At 40.0% G+C, this 15470-nt stretch overlaps 1 protein-coding gene across 2 annotated transcripts; it reads left to right on the plus strand.

Moving 5' to 3' along the window:
* Positions 1-801: 801 nt before the first annotated feature.
* On the plus strand, positions 802-15087 carry UBE2D1 (ubiquitin conjugating enzyme E2 D1). Of its 2 annotated transcripts, none has more exons than XM_005488066.4 (7): positions 802-958; positions 8712-8775; positions 8863-8894; positions 9814-9891; positions 10124-10229; positions 12432-12525; positions 14210-15087. In XM_005488066.4, exons 1-7 carry the CDS (start codon positions 935-937, stop codon positions 14253-14255), a joined length of 444 nt encoding a protein of 147 aa, XP_005488123.1. In that variant the 5' UTR covers positions 802-934; the 3' UTR covers positions 14256-15087. The 2 variants fall into 2 exon arrangements, with proteins under 2 accessions (XP_005488123.1, XP_074400665.1); XM_074544564.1 differs by lacking the exon at positions 802-958 and adding an exon at positions 1112-1149.
* Positions 15088-15470: the final 383 nt, after the last annotated feature.

Consider the following 15470-nt stretch of genomic DNA (forward strand, 5'->3'; position numbering starts at 1 on the left):
TCATAAACTTGAATATTGATATAAGAATTACTATACAATAAAAAGTATTATCCAAGTTCTATACCTGATTAAGGACTCGTTACTCTGGGAGCTCATTTATGGTTGGACCTGATAGGAAAGATGTGTGCTTATGTCTTTACAAAACGCTTCCATGGGTGAGGGGATGGGTGTTAATGTATCTGAAACGCATCTTAATGTCTCTACCAACTTCAAGCCACAGGTCTGTTACAGAACCCAGACAGACTGACTCTGAAACAAATGGGTAGGCACAAGCCTGAGTTTCTGAACTTTGGGGGAAAATTACATTTACGAGGGGGGAATATGTGCTAGGCTGTTCGGGAAAGCTGTACCTTCCTAGTACCTCAGCCCATGGAGAAAGGAAGAGGTGGAGCCAGGACTTCAGGATAAAAGGGGCTATCTCCTCCAAACCTTGACACAGAAAACCCTGTGTGTGTGTGTGCCCCAGTGGGCTCTGCATGATTTTTCGGCACTGACTCGATCTTAGAGGTCTCTTTCAACTTTAATGATTCTATAACCTGTTCAACAGACTTTTCAACCCCCACGCCTACTGCTTCTCTCACACACCATCATGAATGTGACACACCTTTTCCTGTATGCAGTTCTGAAGCTTCACACGGTCACTTTCCTCTTCCTCAGCCCCGTGTTCACTAGACACTGACACTCGCAGTTCCTCACTCGGCCCCGCACACCCTGAGGGGCCCGGCCGAGACTTCCGCAGCCGCGCGGACTACGCTTCCCGGCGAGCCCCGCGCGCGGCGGCGGCTCCGCATGCGCAGGAGGACACAAAGGGCACGGCCATTGCGCCCCTACCCCTCCCGCTTCCACGGCGCGCGCTCCCGCCGCCTGCCCCGCCCCGGCCGCGCTCCCGCCCCGCGCTCCCGCCGCCTGCTTCGCGCTTCCGCCGCGCGTTCCCATGGCGCTGAAGCGGATACAAAAAGTGAGTGGGGCCGAGCCGTGGGAGGGGGCGGAAAGGTCCCCCTGCTCTCGGGTAGTGGCTGGGGCTGTCCCCTTGTTGCCGGGGTTGAGGCGGCGGCCGGAGCGGGCTCAGCAGAGGTGTCGGGGCAGCCGCTGCCGCGCGCTTTCTCTGCCAGGACTCGTCCTTGCCTCGCCGGCAGCCGGGGAAGCAGAGTGGGTGTGGGACGGGCAAGGGGGGCTCTCCTCTCGCCGGCCGCCTCACGGGTTCGGGACTCTGCCTCCTGGAAGGCCCCGCAGCCCCAGTCGGTGCTTTAGGGCGTTCAGCGGAGCAGCCGCGGTGCTGCGGGCGGTGCGGGAGCGGGGAAAGCCGCGGTGCTGTGGGGAGCCTTCAGCAGGGCGCAGGGACAGCATCGGTCTCTGCCCTTGTGCTCGGCTGCTCCGCGCCGTGCTCGGGGCAGGATTGAGAAGTGTTGTCAGCATAGTTCTTGGTGTGACCTTTGAGCGTATCCCAGTTGTGGTGTTTTGGGCTGATGTGTTTAAATGGCCTGGTCCGAGTTGTGAATTGCCGGTTTCCTTTTGTTTGGCGAGGCTGAGCCGGTCGCTGTACCGAACGGACCGGCTGTCGCACCGGAGGGCAGCGGAGGTTCGGGCTTTGGCCGCGGAACAGAATCCGCCGTGCTTGGCTGCTGTTGCTGTGCCATGTTTAGGGCGGCATCGGAGCTATCCTGGTTACGTGACGGTGCGATTATTTCTCGTGCAGGATTCCCTTTTGCTATCGGAAGCCATTGGTATTGCAGAAATAGGATTCTGTAGTGACCGATTAACCCCACAGTGGGCAGATTTGGGATACCCTACGGTAGATACCAGCTTTGGATGGATTTCTACCAGAAAGTGCATACTGCTTACCGGTCTCATACTGCAAGGCTTATACCTTTACACACAGTGCAATAACAGGACGATTTTGTTCCTTCAATCACGTTTGTCATGAATGTTCCATTCGACCAATATATCAAATTACTACAGTGGTTTACTTTAGCAATAACTTTTTCTTGCTTCTACATATTATACAAATGGTTTGCCTCTTGTTGCCACTTTAATTTCGCACATCTTCTTGAACATCTCTTTACCCTAGTTTCAAGAAAAGGATTGTTCTGAATACCATCTCTTTCCAGTTCTTGTCCAGCTTCTTTCTGCTAAGATAAACAGACAAAGGGGAGAGTCGGGTAATCTAGTATTTTTGAGATGTAATGACGGTTTGGGGCTTTCCAAATAAGTCCTGCTAGAATAGAATTAGCCTTCATACTTTTATCATGTTCCCTGCATAACTTTCTTTCTGCTTTAGAGACGTTCATACATACTGGAAAGCCACAATTCTCTTTAATGTGGCATTTAAGAACTTCTGATAGATGTGAAATTATGGTTAGACTTTTTATCTAAGTATCTTTCATTCTGTTAGCCTTATTAAATTGTGTTTCTACTCTTTCAAAACAAAGTGATGCTTTCCAGCCTGCTAACTGCGAGGTGCTATGAGATTTCCTGGTTTTACAATAACTTCCACCTGAAGCATGAAGAGATATTGGGTAAGGACCTCCAAGAAGAGTTGAGGTTAAATTCAGAACTAGTTACCCCTTGCTTCTAGTTTGCTGCAGAAATGACTACTGCTGGTTTTCTTTTTTTTTTCCATTAACTACCCTCATCACTCTCTTCTGCCTTTCCAGGAGAAGAAAAAATTCTACTAGAGGGATTTGGCTAGCAGTCTGTCTCTGAAGAAGTAGAAGAGGAGAGGGAATGGCAAGGAAATAAGTTTGTTTCAAATGGAAAGTTAAAATGAAGCAGAGAAGTTTGAAAAGACAAATTGTTTTGATGTAATTCATAAAATTTTCCCCAAAAATCATGGAGATGGAAGTTTAATGGTAGATGAAATGTATTTGTATGTTGGTATGTTTATCTTGATTAATTTCCTGGTGTTTCAGACTGGCTGTAAAGGTTGATATTTGTGTTGTATCTGAAGGATAGGAAGGGATAAGATCTGAAGCAGAGGAAGTGCTGTGGTTTCAGAGTGCCTAGAGGAATTCTTTGGACAACAAAACACTGTCAGCAAACACAGTGGCATTGCTTGGGAGCTCATCAGTCTAGACATACTGTCTGGAGTTAAACTTCTGTGGGTTTAGGGTGCTTCAGAATTGTGCTTAAACGAAGCTAAGGGATTTTGGTGTCAAGTTTGAGTGTTTGTTCACAGTAATTTTGATAATTTGAGCATTCAGTGTGACAACACCTTTGAAGGAAGCAAAGCTATAATATGTCAACCTGTCAGTAAGCATATTTTTTTGTCATCCTGGTTAGGACTGATTTCTAAGTTATATTGCCCCTGGGATCTGTGTCATTGCATCCTGCCTTTGGCTGACTGTTTTTGAGGGGCTCCTCAAAGGAGGACAGCATGAGGAATTCCAAGACTGTACCCCAGTCACAGAAAAACAGACTGTGCTTGGAAGCTTTCTTAAAAATGGCAGCTGAGTAAGCAGTGAAGAAGCTGCTCACTGCACATGGAGGTATCTGATCCTGGTGCTGCAGGTGGAGGAACAGGGAGGACATGCAGCCAGCTGCCAGCAGTGTCCATGACAAACTCACAGTTCCTCAGAGAGTTTGAGGCTGGAGGATTCTTACTCATCACAAGCTGAGGAACCTGTGTGTGTTTGCCTTGTGAGTGCTTTGTTTGCCATTGTAGGAGAGAGGCACTGAGTTTCTACACTGTCAGAAAAGTTCAGTTACTCTGTCTGTGATGTTCCTTGGGGCAGTGAAAGAGCAACACATCTTTGTGGGCAGTGTAACTTCCAGATGTTGCAAATGATCAAAGCGAAATAAATAGTGTAGGTTTTTTAGGTGAGAAGAAATATTGTGCAAAGAAGCCTTTATCCTTGCCACCTCTGGAAAAGTGAGATACCAGGCCTTTTGTGAAAGGTGGAAAGTAATTCAGGCTGTCAGGTTCTGTAGGTCTCAGTTCTCCCCATCTGTCTTATGCAGAACCATTTTCCTGGGGTTCCTGTTCCAAATTCTTTGTTCACATATCTAATTTGCAGAGTTTGCCATCCTGGTAGTTCCATATTGCAGCTGAGATTGTTTTAATCATAAGTCCTGTACCTGTTTTAATCACAAGTCCTGTACCTGGGTGCTCCCCCAGTGTTAGTGGGAGGTTGAAGTGCTTGTTAATGCTCAGCTGTCTTGTACATACTTTTGTTCACCACTTCAACAGATTTTAGAAGACATTTTGAACCCAGGAAGGAGGAGATAGATTTGAACACTGCTTTAAGAATAGCTGCTGTTCTTATCTTATTGATACATAAATGCTTGGTTGGTTTTCTCCTCCAGCTCAGTAGGAATAGAAGCATTCAGACATGGAATGGTTTCAATGAACAATGAAATATGTCTCTGTGGCTCAGGATGGGTTTCATATATGCATGGGCTAACAGGACATAGTAACTTAAAGTTATGTTGAAAATAACTTTATTACTGTAAATTGACTCAAATAAAAATTGTTGATATTTGTGGTTTAGAGTTTGACTTTAAACCTGCAGCCTTTAGATGGTAATTGACATAACAAGGAAACTTTTTTGGCTCTAACATAAAATGTTGCATTTACTTTCAAGTCCTCAGCTGAGATAGTACATATTTTAGCAATATTTTTTTAGCATTATAACAATTTATGGAAATAGAATATTTATTACTGACTAACCATTATAGCAATAAATCTTATTGTAAACATGTGCTTTATATTTACCAAATTTGTGAAGAACCAGAGAATTCTTTAACTAGTCTTAAGTATGATCACTGTGGAGTTTTATGACAAATGGTTCCAAGCAGCAGTGTATGCACAGAATTGGTAGGAAATAAATCTGTGGTCTACAGTGCATTTTGTGCAAGAAATTAAGAACACAACTGACAAGTATAAATCTATATTTTAAATAATAGTGTGGAGAAAGGTTGTGGTTTTGTGGTGTATGGAGAATGAAAATAGCTTTTAGTGATGCTGCCGGCAGTTTATTTTGGTCTTCAGATAATCTGCAGTCTTTTTTTCTGAATTTTTTTTAGACTGAAAAAAAAGGACATGTTTAGGACTTCTATGCTGAAAACATTCATTTCCTTATCACCAAAATCTCCTTTACAATGTTGTTCCAATAGCTTTTGGGGAGAAATGGATGCTAATCAAGCATGTAAGTGTTAAATTGGCCATGCAGTCTTCAACTTCATACTTTTATGAAATACATCCTGTATTATTCATTGACCATGGGCATTAGTCTGCACATTCAGAAATGTCTGCAGTGTTTATAACTTACCACAGCCTGTTTTTTACAGCTGTTAAACTGTAAGCTGTTGAATTTTTCCTTCATGCTGTCTACAGGGCTATTCAGGAGTGTAGTTGCTAGGGAAGATAATTTGGAGGCTCCAGTAGTATGTTAACCATTAGTATTCTATTCTACCCTGAAATGCTTTTTATGAGAGGATTAGAGGATTTATTCCTACACTGTCCCCAGCTGAGGTATTTTTCTCTGTGCACATTCATGCTGGCATGTGTTGGAGCTCTTGAGAGGTGCTTTTATGCTGTCACATTCCCCAGTGTTTGAAATAACTCATCCTTCTGATGCATCTCTTGCAGGCAGAGTCGTGGGTTTGTGTATTCTCATGAAAGACGTTGCACCAGTGTACACTGTATTTTATAGTGGTGACTGTCTTTTGAAATGAATCTGCTTTGAGCTGTAGATCCTGTTTGTCAGCATATGTGCATCTTGCACTTTCTGTACCAGTGACTAAAAGTATTCATGCAGACCCTTGGAGTGACCAGACCTGCCTCATGCAGCCTCATGCTAATAATCCATAAAGCTTGGACAAAGCTGCTTAACTTAAAATTAACTTTAAACTACAGGGCAATCTCTGGTGTTGACTGTAGTGCCTCACATGCTTGTGCTTCTTGATGAGGCTTCAGCATGTTAAACTTTGAGAATCTTCAGCCTTGTCCCTTAACAAAGCCAAGGTTTGGCCTTCTTCTAAAGAGCATCTGTGTTTTGTATAAAGAATTCTTGTATTCTCATTCTTTGATGAATATTTGCAGTCAGGAAGAAATGTTTCTACATGTATTTAGAGGATCTTCATTTCTGTTCTGCAGTGTTCAATTCTGGGCCCTGGCAGGTCAGTCTGACTCAGGGACATCTGAGTATCTCCTTGCCCCATTTCTAAAGGTATAGGAAAGCTTGAACCTAAATCTTAGAGCTCTCCAGATAATTTTGCTTTGAACCTAAAGCTTAAACAGCATAATCAACAATGTAAATCTGAATAGTTCTTCCTTTTTATCACAGCTTGATCTGAATTTCTGTATATAAAGATTCAAACTGTTCATACTGTTGGATCATGTTACCACTTGTATTTTTAAACCACACTAGCTTCACATATGGATGCTAAATGCAGCTTGAATTTGCTCTGCTGATTTTGAGGTTTGATCTGGCTTTATGTTTTGTAAGTGCAGAAGCTCTCAGAATATATTTGTGAACATTGCTCTCATTTGCTGAAATTGTTTGAAGAGAACCTTTTCCTCGTTGTTGTTAGGAAATATTAATTACAAGAGTTTATAGTTGTGGGTCTCATCAATGTCTGATGAAAAATATTTGCTGGGTTTTTTTCTAATCATGAACAGATGTCAGTGCCTTTTTAGCCTGAACAAATTGAAGTGTATACCCAAGGAACATTCCCCATTTCTGTTAATTCTTAAGTACATGTGTAGATCTGAAAGAAAGCAAATTTGTGTGGTTTGGGGGTATGTAAAGATCTTGGGGAACACATGTAGCAACAAAAGCACTGTTACAGACCTGTGACTCTGAGTGGTTGCCTGGTGGTTCCTATATGCATATGGAATGTTAGCTTAAACTTTTCAGAAAGTCTCTGAAGTATATGCAATGTATTTTTCCAGTTACTGCCTTGAATTTAGTAGTCAATAAAGACTGTTGCAAAATGCACGATTGCTAGTGTGAGTTCTCTGTTTTGGTGCTGTAGTGCAGCTGTTTGGTTTTGGTTGGGTTGTTTTAGTGTGTGTACAAGACTTAATCTTCTTTTGCTAGGTTAGATCTTGAGTTGCAAGTTGGAGAAGACGGTGCCTGTAACAGCTCTGCTGCTGGTCATGTTTGGGGACTGCTGGAAATTTGAGATTTGTTGACTCCCCGTGTGTACTGGCAATGCCTTTGCATAAATAGCTGGTTCTCTGAATCACTCCTTAACGAAATTTGAATCCTCTGATTAAAATAGGAACTGCATTTCTAAAGTGCTTTTATTAGTTAAAGTCTAGCCCAGAGTGTCCTTTCTGGATTAGCATTCAGTGTCACCAACAGAATAAAGTTAAAGTGCAGTAATGTCAGCTATTTCAGTATAGGAAAAAGTGTCTGTCTTGCTTGAAATCACGAGATTGTGAGGAGTGACTTGAGAGCAGTAGTACGAAATGGTGCAGTGCTTTTCCTTGATTTCAAGGCCAAGAGTGGAGCTGTAAGTCTGGCTGAATTTAGGTGTCAGCTCCATGGTAAATTGACTTGAAATATTTATTGGATGTCATAAATGGAAAAAGACATCACAGCAGTTGAGAAGTGCAGATTTTTAACCCTTCAAATTATATGTAAGGCCTGATCACACTAAGTACACCGATTCTACACTGGAATTAAACTTAGCTCTTATTTAAACCTTGATTTTGTAAGTAGCTGCCTTGACTGATTTATTTTGAGTAGAAACATTTCTGGTGTTACTCCTTAAGGTAAACTCACAGACCTGCTTATGTCTATTGACTTAAATGGGCATGTTTTGAGTAAGGAATTGAGTTACTTACAAACACACACCCTTGAACTTATTTCAAAGGAGGTACTTGCATGTAGTCATTAAAGTTCCTACAGCACAGTTTCTATCAGCCTAGAACTGGAAAAAGCTTTCCCTAGTACAGTGATAGTTCAGACATCAAAAGGGAATACATTGAATTAAATGAGGAAGATGAACTAACATTACTGCCTGTCTTGTTTGAAATAGTGATGATAAATCAGATGAAAAACAGCACTGGCTTTGTGAAATCACATAATTTTAAATTATTTGGGACTGTGTGGACTCCAGCAAGAGAAATAAATTAGTTGACCACCAAAAGCTCCTCTGAGTGCTTAAGTTTCAACTTGGGAGGTTTTTAGTAGTCATTCAAAAAAAAAAAAGCAAGCATGCAGGGAATTGAATCAAGGTAAATAAGGTGTAGGGCTAATATTTTTTTCTTTAGTTTCCACTTTAGTTAGGACCTTTTATATTATGTTCATACATCATCTCCAGGCAAGCTGCAAACATTTTATGAGTCAGTTTAGCTCAGCTGATGTCCACAGACTAGAACAATACAGAAACTTTTATAAAATCAAAAGGTAAGGGAATGATCAGATTAGCACCTAACTAAATTAAACTGTGAGTTTACAGACTAATCAAGAAACCTTTCTTCTTTATTTTGTCTCCTTCAAGTATATTGAACTTCCTGTGAACTTGGTTGCAACTCTTAAATTCTTTCAGATATTAATTTCTAGCACAGTGTTAGCTGCAGGCTGTCTGGCAAAAAAGCTTTTTCAGTTTCAATGAACATTTCAAGTGTTGACTGTTTTATCAAAACACCACAAAAACTGCCCATGGATTTAATAAAATTGGTTTGTGTTCGCACTTTTGAAGGGATGCTGCCAAGTGGTATGGATTTTCATGTCTTTGCAATATTTCTGTGTTTCTTGCAGGAGCTAAGTGATCTGCAGCGAGATCCCCCAGCCCACTGTTCTGCTGGCCCGGTTGGAGATGACTGTAAGCTCTTCCTAGAACATCCAGTCCATTTCAGTTCTGGAAAGGCTCAGAAAATCTCTAATTATTGTATCTTTTTTTGCCTTTCAGTGTTTCACTGGCAAGCAACTATTATGGGACCTGTAAGTATAAGAATCATGGCCCTTAAAATGTAAGACCTTGCTTCTCTTTTTGCTACAGAAGGATTCATTTGGGTTTCTGTGAACACAGCAGCCACTTTCAGCTGGGCTGTGAATAGTTAAAACTTTAGGGTGACACTGATGTTCTTATTAGTCTGGTACCAGTTGCTTTCTGTAATTCCTCAAAAATCCCTGCTCTTCATGGAGTTAGAGGTGTTTAATTAGTCAGCTGTGGTGTCTGAGTTGGTGATACGGGCTACAAAACAAAGAGCTTGCTTTTCATAGATGATCAACCTGGAAGATTCATCCATCTGAAAGGAGGAAGAGTGGGTGAATTCTAATATTAAATTTGGTAACTGCAAACAAGAGTGGAGTTGCAGAGGGCTTTTAGATGGAGCTTATTTTATTTGATAGTGTACAACCTGGATGTAAACCCGTGCACATGTTGTCTAACAAAATGCACAGATTTGTGCAGGTCACAAAGATGTTGTGTGTTTTAAAACTCCCTGATATCATCACGATGAACTGAATTCTATTGGAAAATCCCACTCTTTGCATCAGCAAAGAGAAACCACTTGTTAGGGTAAGTGTGTTTGTAGCTGAAGAATGGAGGAAGATCAGGGCAGCTGTGGTCCTGCACAGGGACAGGGTTTGGAGGACCTGCTGTGGTTTCTGTGCTCCCTTCAGTGCAGCAAAGCCATTGACTCCCTCTCTTTTCTCCCCACAAGGGCAGTGCTCAGTAACTGCTGTGCTGCTGCAGCAGAAGCCACACTGGGGAGGGTTCAGTTCCCTCTGTGCCTCCCCAGTTCATGGCCCATAGTGGGCTATGTACTGGGGAAAAATGGATTTTCTTTAGAAGAAGGGAAGCTCCAAACCAGCTGAAATATATTAATCTGTTTTATCTGTTTTGTTTTTTCCTCAGCCTGATAGTGCATATCAAGGGGGAGTATTTTTTCTCACAGTACACTTTCCAACAGACTATCCTTTCAAACCACCAAAGGTAAGTCCTTTCTTTTAAGGACTTAAGTCCTTTTTGGTCAAAGGCTTAATTTGGAAAGTTAAACCAGAAAGGTGAGCCATAGTATACATGTTCTTCATGGATGCAGATAAGACTGTAAAAAAATTGTGTTGGCAGATCTGATACAACTAGAAAGGAAGGGATGATGTTAAGGATTCCAAATGTAATAACCCTAATCTGATATTATTTGGTTTTTATTTATTTTTTATTACAGATTGCTTTTACAACAAAAATATATCACCCAAACATAAACAGTAATGGGAGTATTTGTCTTGATATCTTGAGATCACAATGGTCACCAGCTCTGACTGTTTCTAAAGGTAAACTCACTGATTTGATAATGCATGTGTGAAGCTGCATACACTGCCATGGCACTTTGTTGTGTATTATTGCACTGTCTTAAAGGTAAACAGTGGGAACAAACTTATCCTGCATGTTTCAGAAGAGGCAAATTCCATTGGAGTTCTGGTTATGATCCAAGATCTTGTGCAGTTTATTGGGAGTTCGTTACAAAAAAATGCATGCACAAAGAAATATTCTAAACCAAGTTGGGTAAGATAATAATGTACATTTAGCCTGAAATATGACAGCTGACTGTGCATGCTGAACAGAGGAGAAACTGATGAGCAGGGCTTGAAAATCACAACTTGGGAGTAAATGTGAAACCCTGATACTGAGGTTGTGTGAGCTTACACGATTGCCTGTTGATGACTCTTCAGGCTGCCTGAGCATCTTTGTGTGGACTAAGGTCTTAATTACATTTCCTTTAAAAATGAGATAATTTGTTCTGGTTTGCAGTCCTTTGTAAGATGAATATTTCAAAATGCAGCTCCTTTCACAGTCATCAGTAAAAGTTTTATTAAAATATTCTCTCCTGTAGTTAAGCTTTCTCAAAACTTGCACCCTGTAGATTTCTGGAACACTGAGTTAACGGTTTAGCAGTTCTTTTGCTGCAGGCATTTTGTGTCACTTAAAAAGCTGCTTAAAATGTGGGTGCTGTTATTTCTTCTCACCCATCTTCACATTGCTAAGGCACACTTAGTCACATTACAGAAATCCCTCATGTGACTGAAAAGGTCAAGAAGCCAGATCACATCTCCTGTGCTTGGGAGCTCTCTGAGCTGGGTGCCAGTGTCACTGCACTGGGTGTACAGGCACAGAACAAACTGTGGGGCTTTGTCCAATGGAAATTGCCCTGTGCAGGTCCAGTTGCTGTACCTTGGAAAAACAACTTCTCTTGTTTACAGGCCTGTGCAGTAACCTCACAAGCCATATATAATCTAAGTCTAATATTCTGTTTCCTCAGCTGATTGCTGAAGACATTAATTACTCTTATGTGTAATAGGTATCATTTTTTCCCACATAAATTAGTTGTTTTATAGCTATGCAAAAAGTATCTTGCTTCTAGTTATTAAGCAAATGAAAACTGGCACTTAGGTTTAACAGCTGGCATCTACAACTGAAAACCTGTAAAATTTTTAGATCTTCAGCATTTTCCTATCTCTTCTCTTGCTGAGCACTTCTTTGGTAATAAAGTGGAGCAGGTCTCATGTTCAGATATTATTTATTTCATAAACTGGAAATTAGCTCAGTGACTCATGGAAGTTTCTCCTTTCTAGTCTTTGTTTGACTGAATCAAAAGTTTACAGCATATTATAGCACCTCTGACCATCTGTGTGACCATGTAGTCTAACATGATTTTCTGATATTACTGGCACTTAAAATAAGTCAGTATTGAAGTGGCTGAACTTTCTACTCCTGAAAATAGGTGTGGGCTCTTGGGTAACAAGATAAAGCAGGGAGCAAAAAAGGTATTCTACAGTTGATTCTTGTTGATTCTTCTACTTCTTGATTCTCATGAAGTTCCCTTTCACAACGTATTTAGAATTATTTAAGTGTACTCTTGTATGCATATTAGTTCCAACTATAAAAACAAAAATTGCCTGAAAAGTATGGCCTGAAAATGTCAGGCAAAAGAATCAAACCTCCTTGGTTCAATACCAGGAAATTATATGAAATTATAAGTGAATGCCTGTATTTAATGCTGATCAAGTATTTCCCAAAATGGAAGTCCCACTTAGGTAAAGTGTTCTTATGACTGAGAGAATAACTGTCAGCACAGAAGTGGGAAAGGATATGCACAAACAGAGTACTGCATGGCAATGTAAGATTAATAATTAGTTAGCTGCAGGTGGAAAGCTTAGTGTTGAGCAGTATCTACATGTAACTGTAGTCTGTAGTTGGGTAGGTAATGTTCCTAAGCTAGGATGTGGGAGAGAGATCATTACAAAAGGTGCAGGTTCATGGCTGCAAATTCCCTGGGCTTGTACCAGGTGTTTACTTAAGCCCTAGAAAAATAATGCTGTATAAACATTTCTGGACAGAGCTGTTAAATGACAGCTTGATACTATGCATTCTTTTCCTATGCCCTCCTACCACCTCCTTCAGTATACTGGAATATGTTAAAGAATTGTAGAAATAAAGCAAACTAACTTTTTTAATCTAGTGTCTCTTTTATTTAGTTTTATTGTCCATATGCTCCTTACTTTGTGATCCTAATCCAGATGATCCTTTAGTACCAGATATTGCACAGATCTACAAGTCAGACAAGGAAAAGTGAGTATAACATACATAACTGTGTGTGTGGTACTTGCAGATGGCTGGCTGCTGAGCACCTTCAATATTAATTTTAGCAGTACTCTCTTCCTAGATTTTTACAGGATTAGCTCTTTAAATATTGGGAATAGCCATGGCAAGTAGAAAACTGTAGGCATACACAGCTGTTGGCAACTAATTTTTTTTTTACTTAATTACATGATTTTGTGTAACAGATTTATTGCATGAAAAATTACTTTCCCAAATATGAGTTGTCATTACTGCAATCCTCTGGTTGTAAAACCTGTACAGAAGAATTTTTGAGCTTCTGTTTAACTGACTGAGTTATTTGGTACCTGTTTTCCAGTGCTGAGCCATTGCAGACTTCCTGCAGTGCCTGCAGAGTCACAGATTCAGGCAGATCTGAGAATTGCTTTTACCTTGAGCAGTAGACAGCAAAGGAGTGATGCAGAAGTTGCATGGACATCTGTGCTCTAGTATTTCTCTGCCCAGACTAAGAATGATTAAAATGGCCTTTTTCTCTCAGTTCAATGTCTGGATAGACAAATCATGTAACTTCTGAAGGGCCTGACTGCTGTAGCTCATTCTGCAAGGTAGATAGTGTTCAGGTTGAGGAGGTTCTGCATCAGCTTCTCCCCATTTCTGGCTCAACTTTTTTTCCACCTGCTTATTGGTGATTTCTGTTGTGCCTCCTGTTTGTGAAGGAACTGAAAATAAGGGATGGTTTTCTGTCTACAAATCTCAAAATTTAATCATTGCTAGGCAAAGTGAGAAAATACGTGGTCTTGACTGTAGCTTTATCTTCTTAAAATGATCACCTATTAAAGTTTTTTTACCTTGGATTTAGAAAATGAAAGATGTGAGTATTTTATTTTAAGTTAATTATTTATTTTTAAATAAATTTATTTTTAAATAATTAAGTTATTTATTTATTAAGTTAGTTATTTATTTTCTGAGTGTTTTATTATAAGTTAAAATCCAAAGATTTATATGGTAGCACATTCTTTAGAAGAAAACCAGTTTTTAAATGGGTTGCTATACTGATCTTAAGAGTTAAAAACTTGTCAGTATTTTTCTCTGGTTGACTCAAGAAAGTGAATCCAGTCTGAAGAGTAGAATGTAGCAAATGTAAAGACCAGAGTGGAAGCTATCATCTCTCTAAGGACATTTACCCTAGGGATTATGGAATTATAAAATAATCAGCTTGGGAAAAGACCCAAGACTTAAAACCTAGCAAAAAATGCTTTTCAGAAAACTTTCTTTTCAAGTTCTGAAATGCAGCTGGCAGTGCAGAACGGAGAATAAAATCCCAGTTAATTATACTGAATTTTGTGGAACTAAAATGTGTAAACTTTGTCAGACTCTTAATAGCATATGCCTTTAGGAGTAATTGACATCCAGTTCCTGTGAAGGTGCAAATAAGGGAACCAGTTATGAAATACAAATGAAGGATGCACAATTTAATGCAAACCTGTGAAGTTGGGTTTGAGTCTGACAGCTGTGGTGCATAACTTTAGAAACTGAATGTGCAGTGGGTGTGTGCTTTGTGGCTTTTAGACTGTTTTGGTGTTCTTTGACTGCTCAGAGGTGCAAAGCTCAGTACCAGCTGTATTAAGTTTACATGGCCATTGTCAGTGTATCACTAACAGCTCTTCACTGTGATGCCTTCTTTCTGCACGTACAGATACAACAGACATGCAAGAGAATGGACTCAGAAATATGCAATGTAAACTTTTGAAGACATTTTCATATACCACAGAGTACTGTAAATTCTAGTTTTTTTCAAAATTAGAAGGAAATGGAGCACAGTTTATGGTTTCAATGTGACACTCCTTGAATTTTTTTTCACCCAAGTAAGTGTGTTTCTGGAGCAAGAGAGAACAAACTTCCAAAAATAACCTTATGACTTTGGTAAGAATATTTATCCTCTTTGTATGCTTTGCAGAAGACATTTATTATAGTTTTTAAGAGTTGGACACCTGCATCTTCAGACTACAAGATCTATAATTCAGTTGTAAATCAATGAAATTATTTTTGCTGGAAAAAGTAGCTGTTTTCATGTGATGAATACTGTATGTGTGTCATTGAAGTATGTTGTCTGTTTCATAAGTGTGTTCAAGTTTCTTTTTGTTAGCTCTCTTATATAATTTGTATTTTTTTACTGTATAGACTATTTTATTTACAATGTAAGTCATTTCAGTTTAGACTTGCTTGTGCACAGTATTGACAAGATACAACTGCTAATAGTGAAAATAATTGGAGTATCTCACCCATTAAATATTCTGAAGACTGACTGCAGACTTGTTAAAACCTGCAATGATCTTTGCACTGTAAATCTTTGTATGCTGATTATGGAGAAACACTTGGTTTTGATTCTGTTGCATACTTGACTTAATTTTATTGCAATGTGAACTAATTGCACTGGTATGTAGAAAGATATGTAACTATTTTGTTGCTATTCACAACTGATTTGTGACGTGTGGGCAACATGATACTATCACAGACCTTTTACAAATCCAGATGTAGCCTTTTCCATATAAATAAAATACATTTTCTACTTTCCTTGGCTATGTGTTTTTAAATCTTAACTCATGCATATCCTTAAAGTACTTCTTCCACCATTCTAACAGAACTGCCAGTAGTGTTTGTGTGTCTTGTAGGCAGAATGTCCAATAAAGCCTTGCATCATGTACCAATTAGAACTGGGCTCTGAGTTAATTTTGATGCTAGTTCTAGCCTTTCCCATGGTTGGAAAGAGGATTTCAAATAGGTTCATGCCATGCAACACCAATATTCACCTATGGAGGAGATAATCACAAGGGTCTGTTAAGGGTGGTGTATTTGCAATATCAGAATGTTCCAGTAAACTCACACTTGTCTCCTCACTCTTGAAAGTAACTTTCCCATTAACTTGCACTTCAGTTGCTTCGGACTATGCATGTGGA

This window comes from Zonotrichia albicollis, chromosome 7 (assembly GCF_047830755.1).
Source record: "Zonotrichia albicollis isolate bZonAlb1 chromosome 7, bZonAlb1.hap1, whole genome shotgun sequence".
NCBI lineage: Eukaryota > Metazoa > Chordata > Aves > Passeriformes > Passerellidae > Zonotrichia > Zonotrichia albicollis.

Coding starts and splice junctions, on each gene's coding strand:
- UBE2D1 (XM_005488066.4), top strand. CDS start 935: ATGGCGCTGAAGCGGATACAAAAA. Junction 8,776..8,862: donor TGGCCCGGTTGGAGATGACT/GTAAGCTCTTCC, acceptor TTTGCCTTTCAG/TGTTTCACTGGCAAGCAACT. Junction 12,526..14,209: donor TACAAGTCAGACAAGGAAAA/GTGAGTATAACA, acceptor CTGCACGTACAG/ATACAACAGACATGCAAGAG.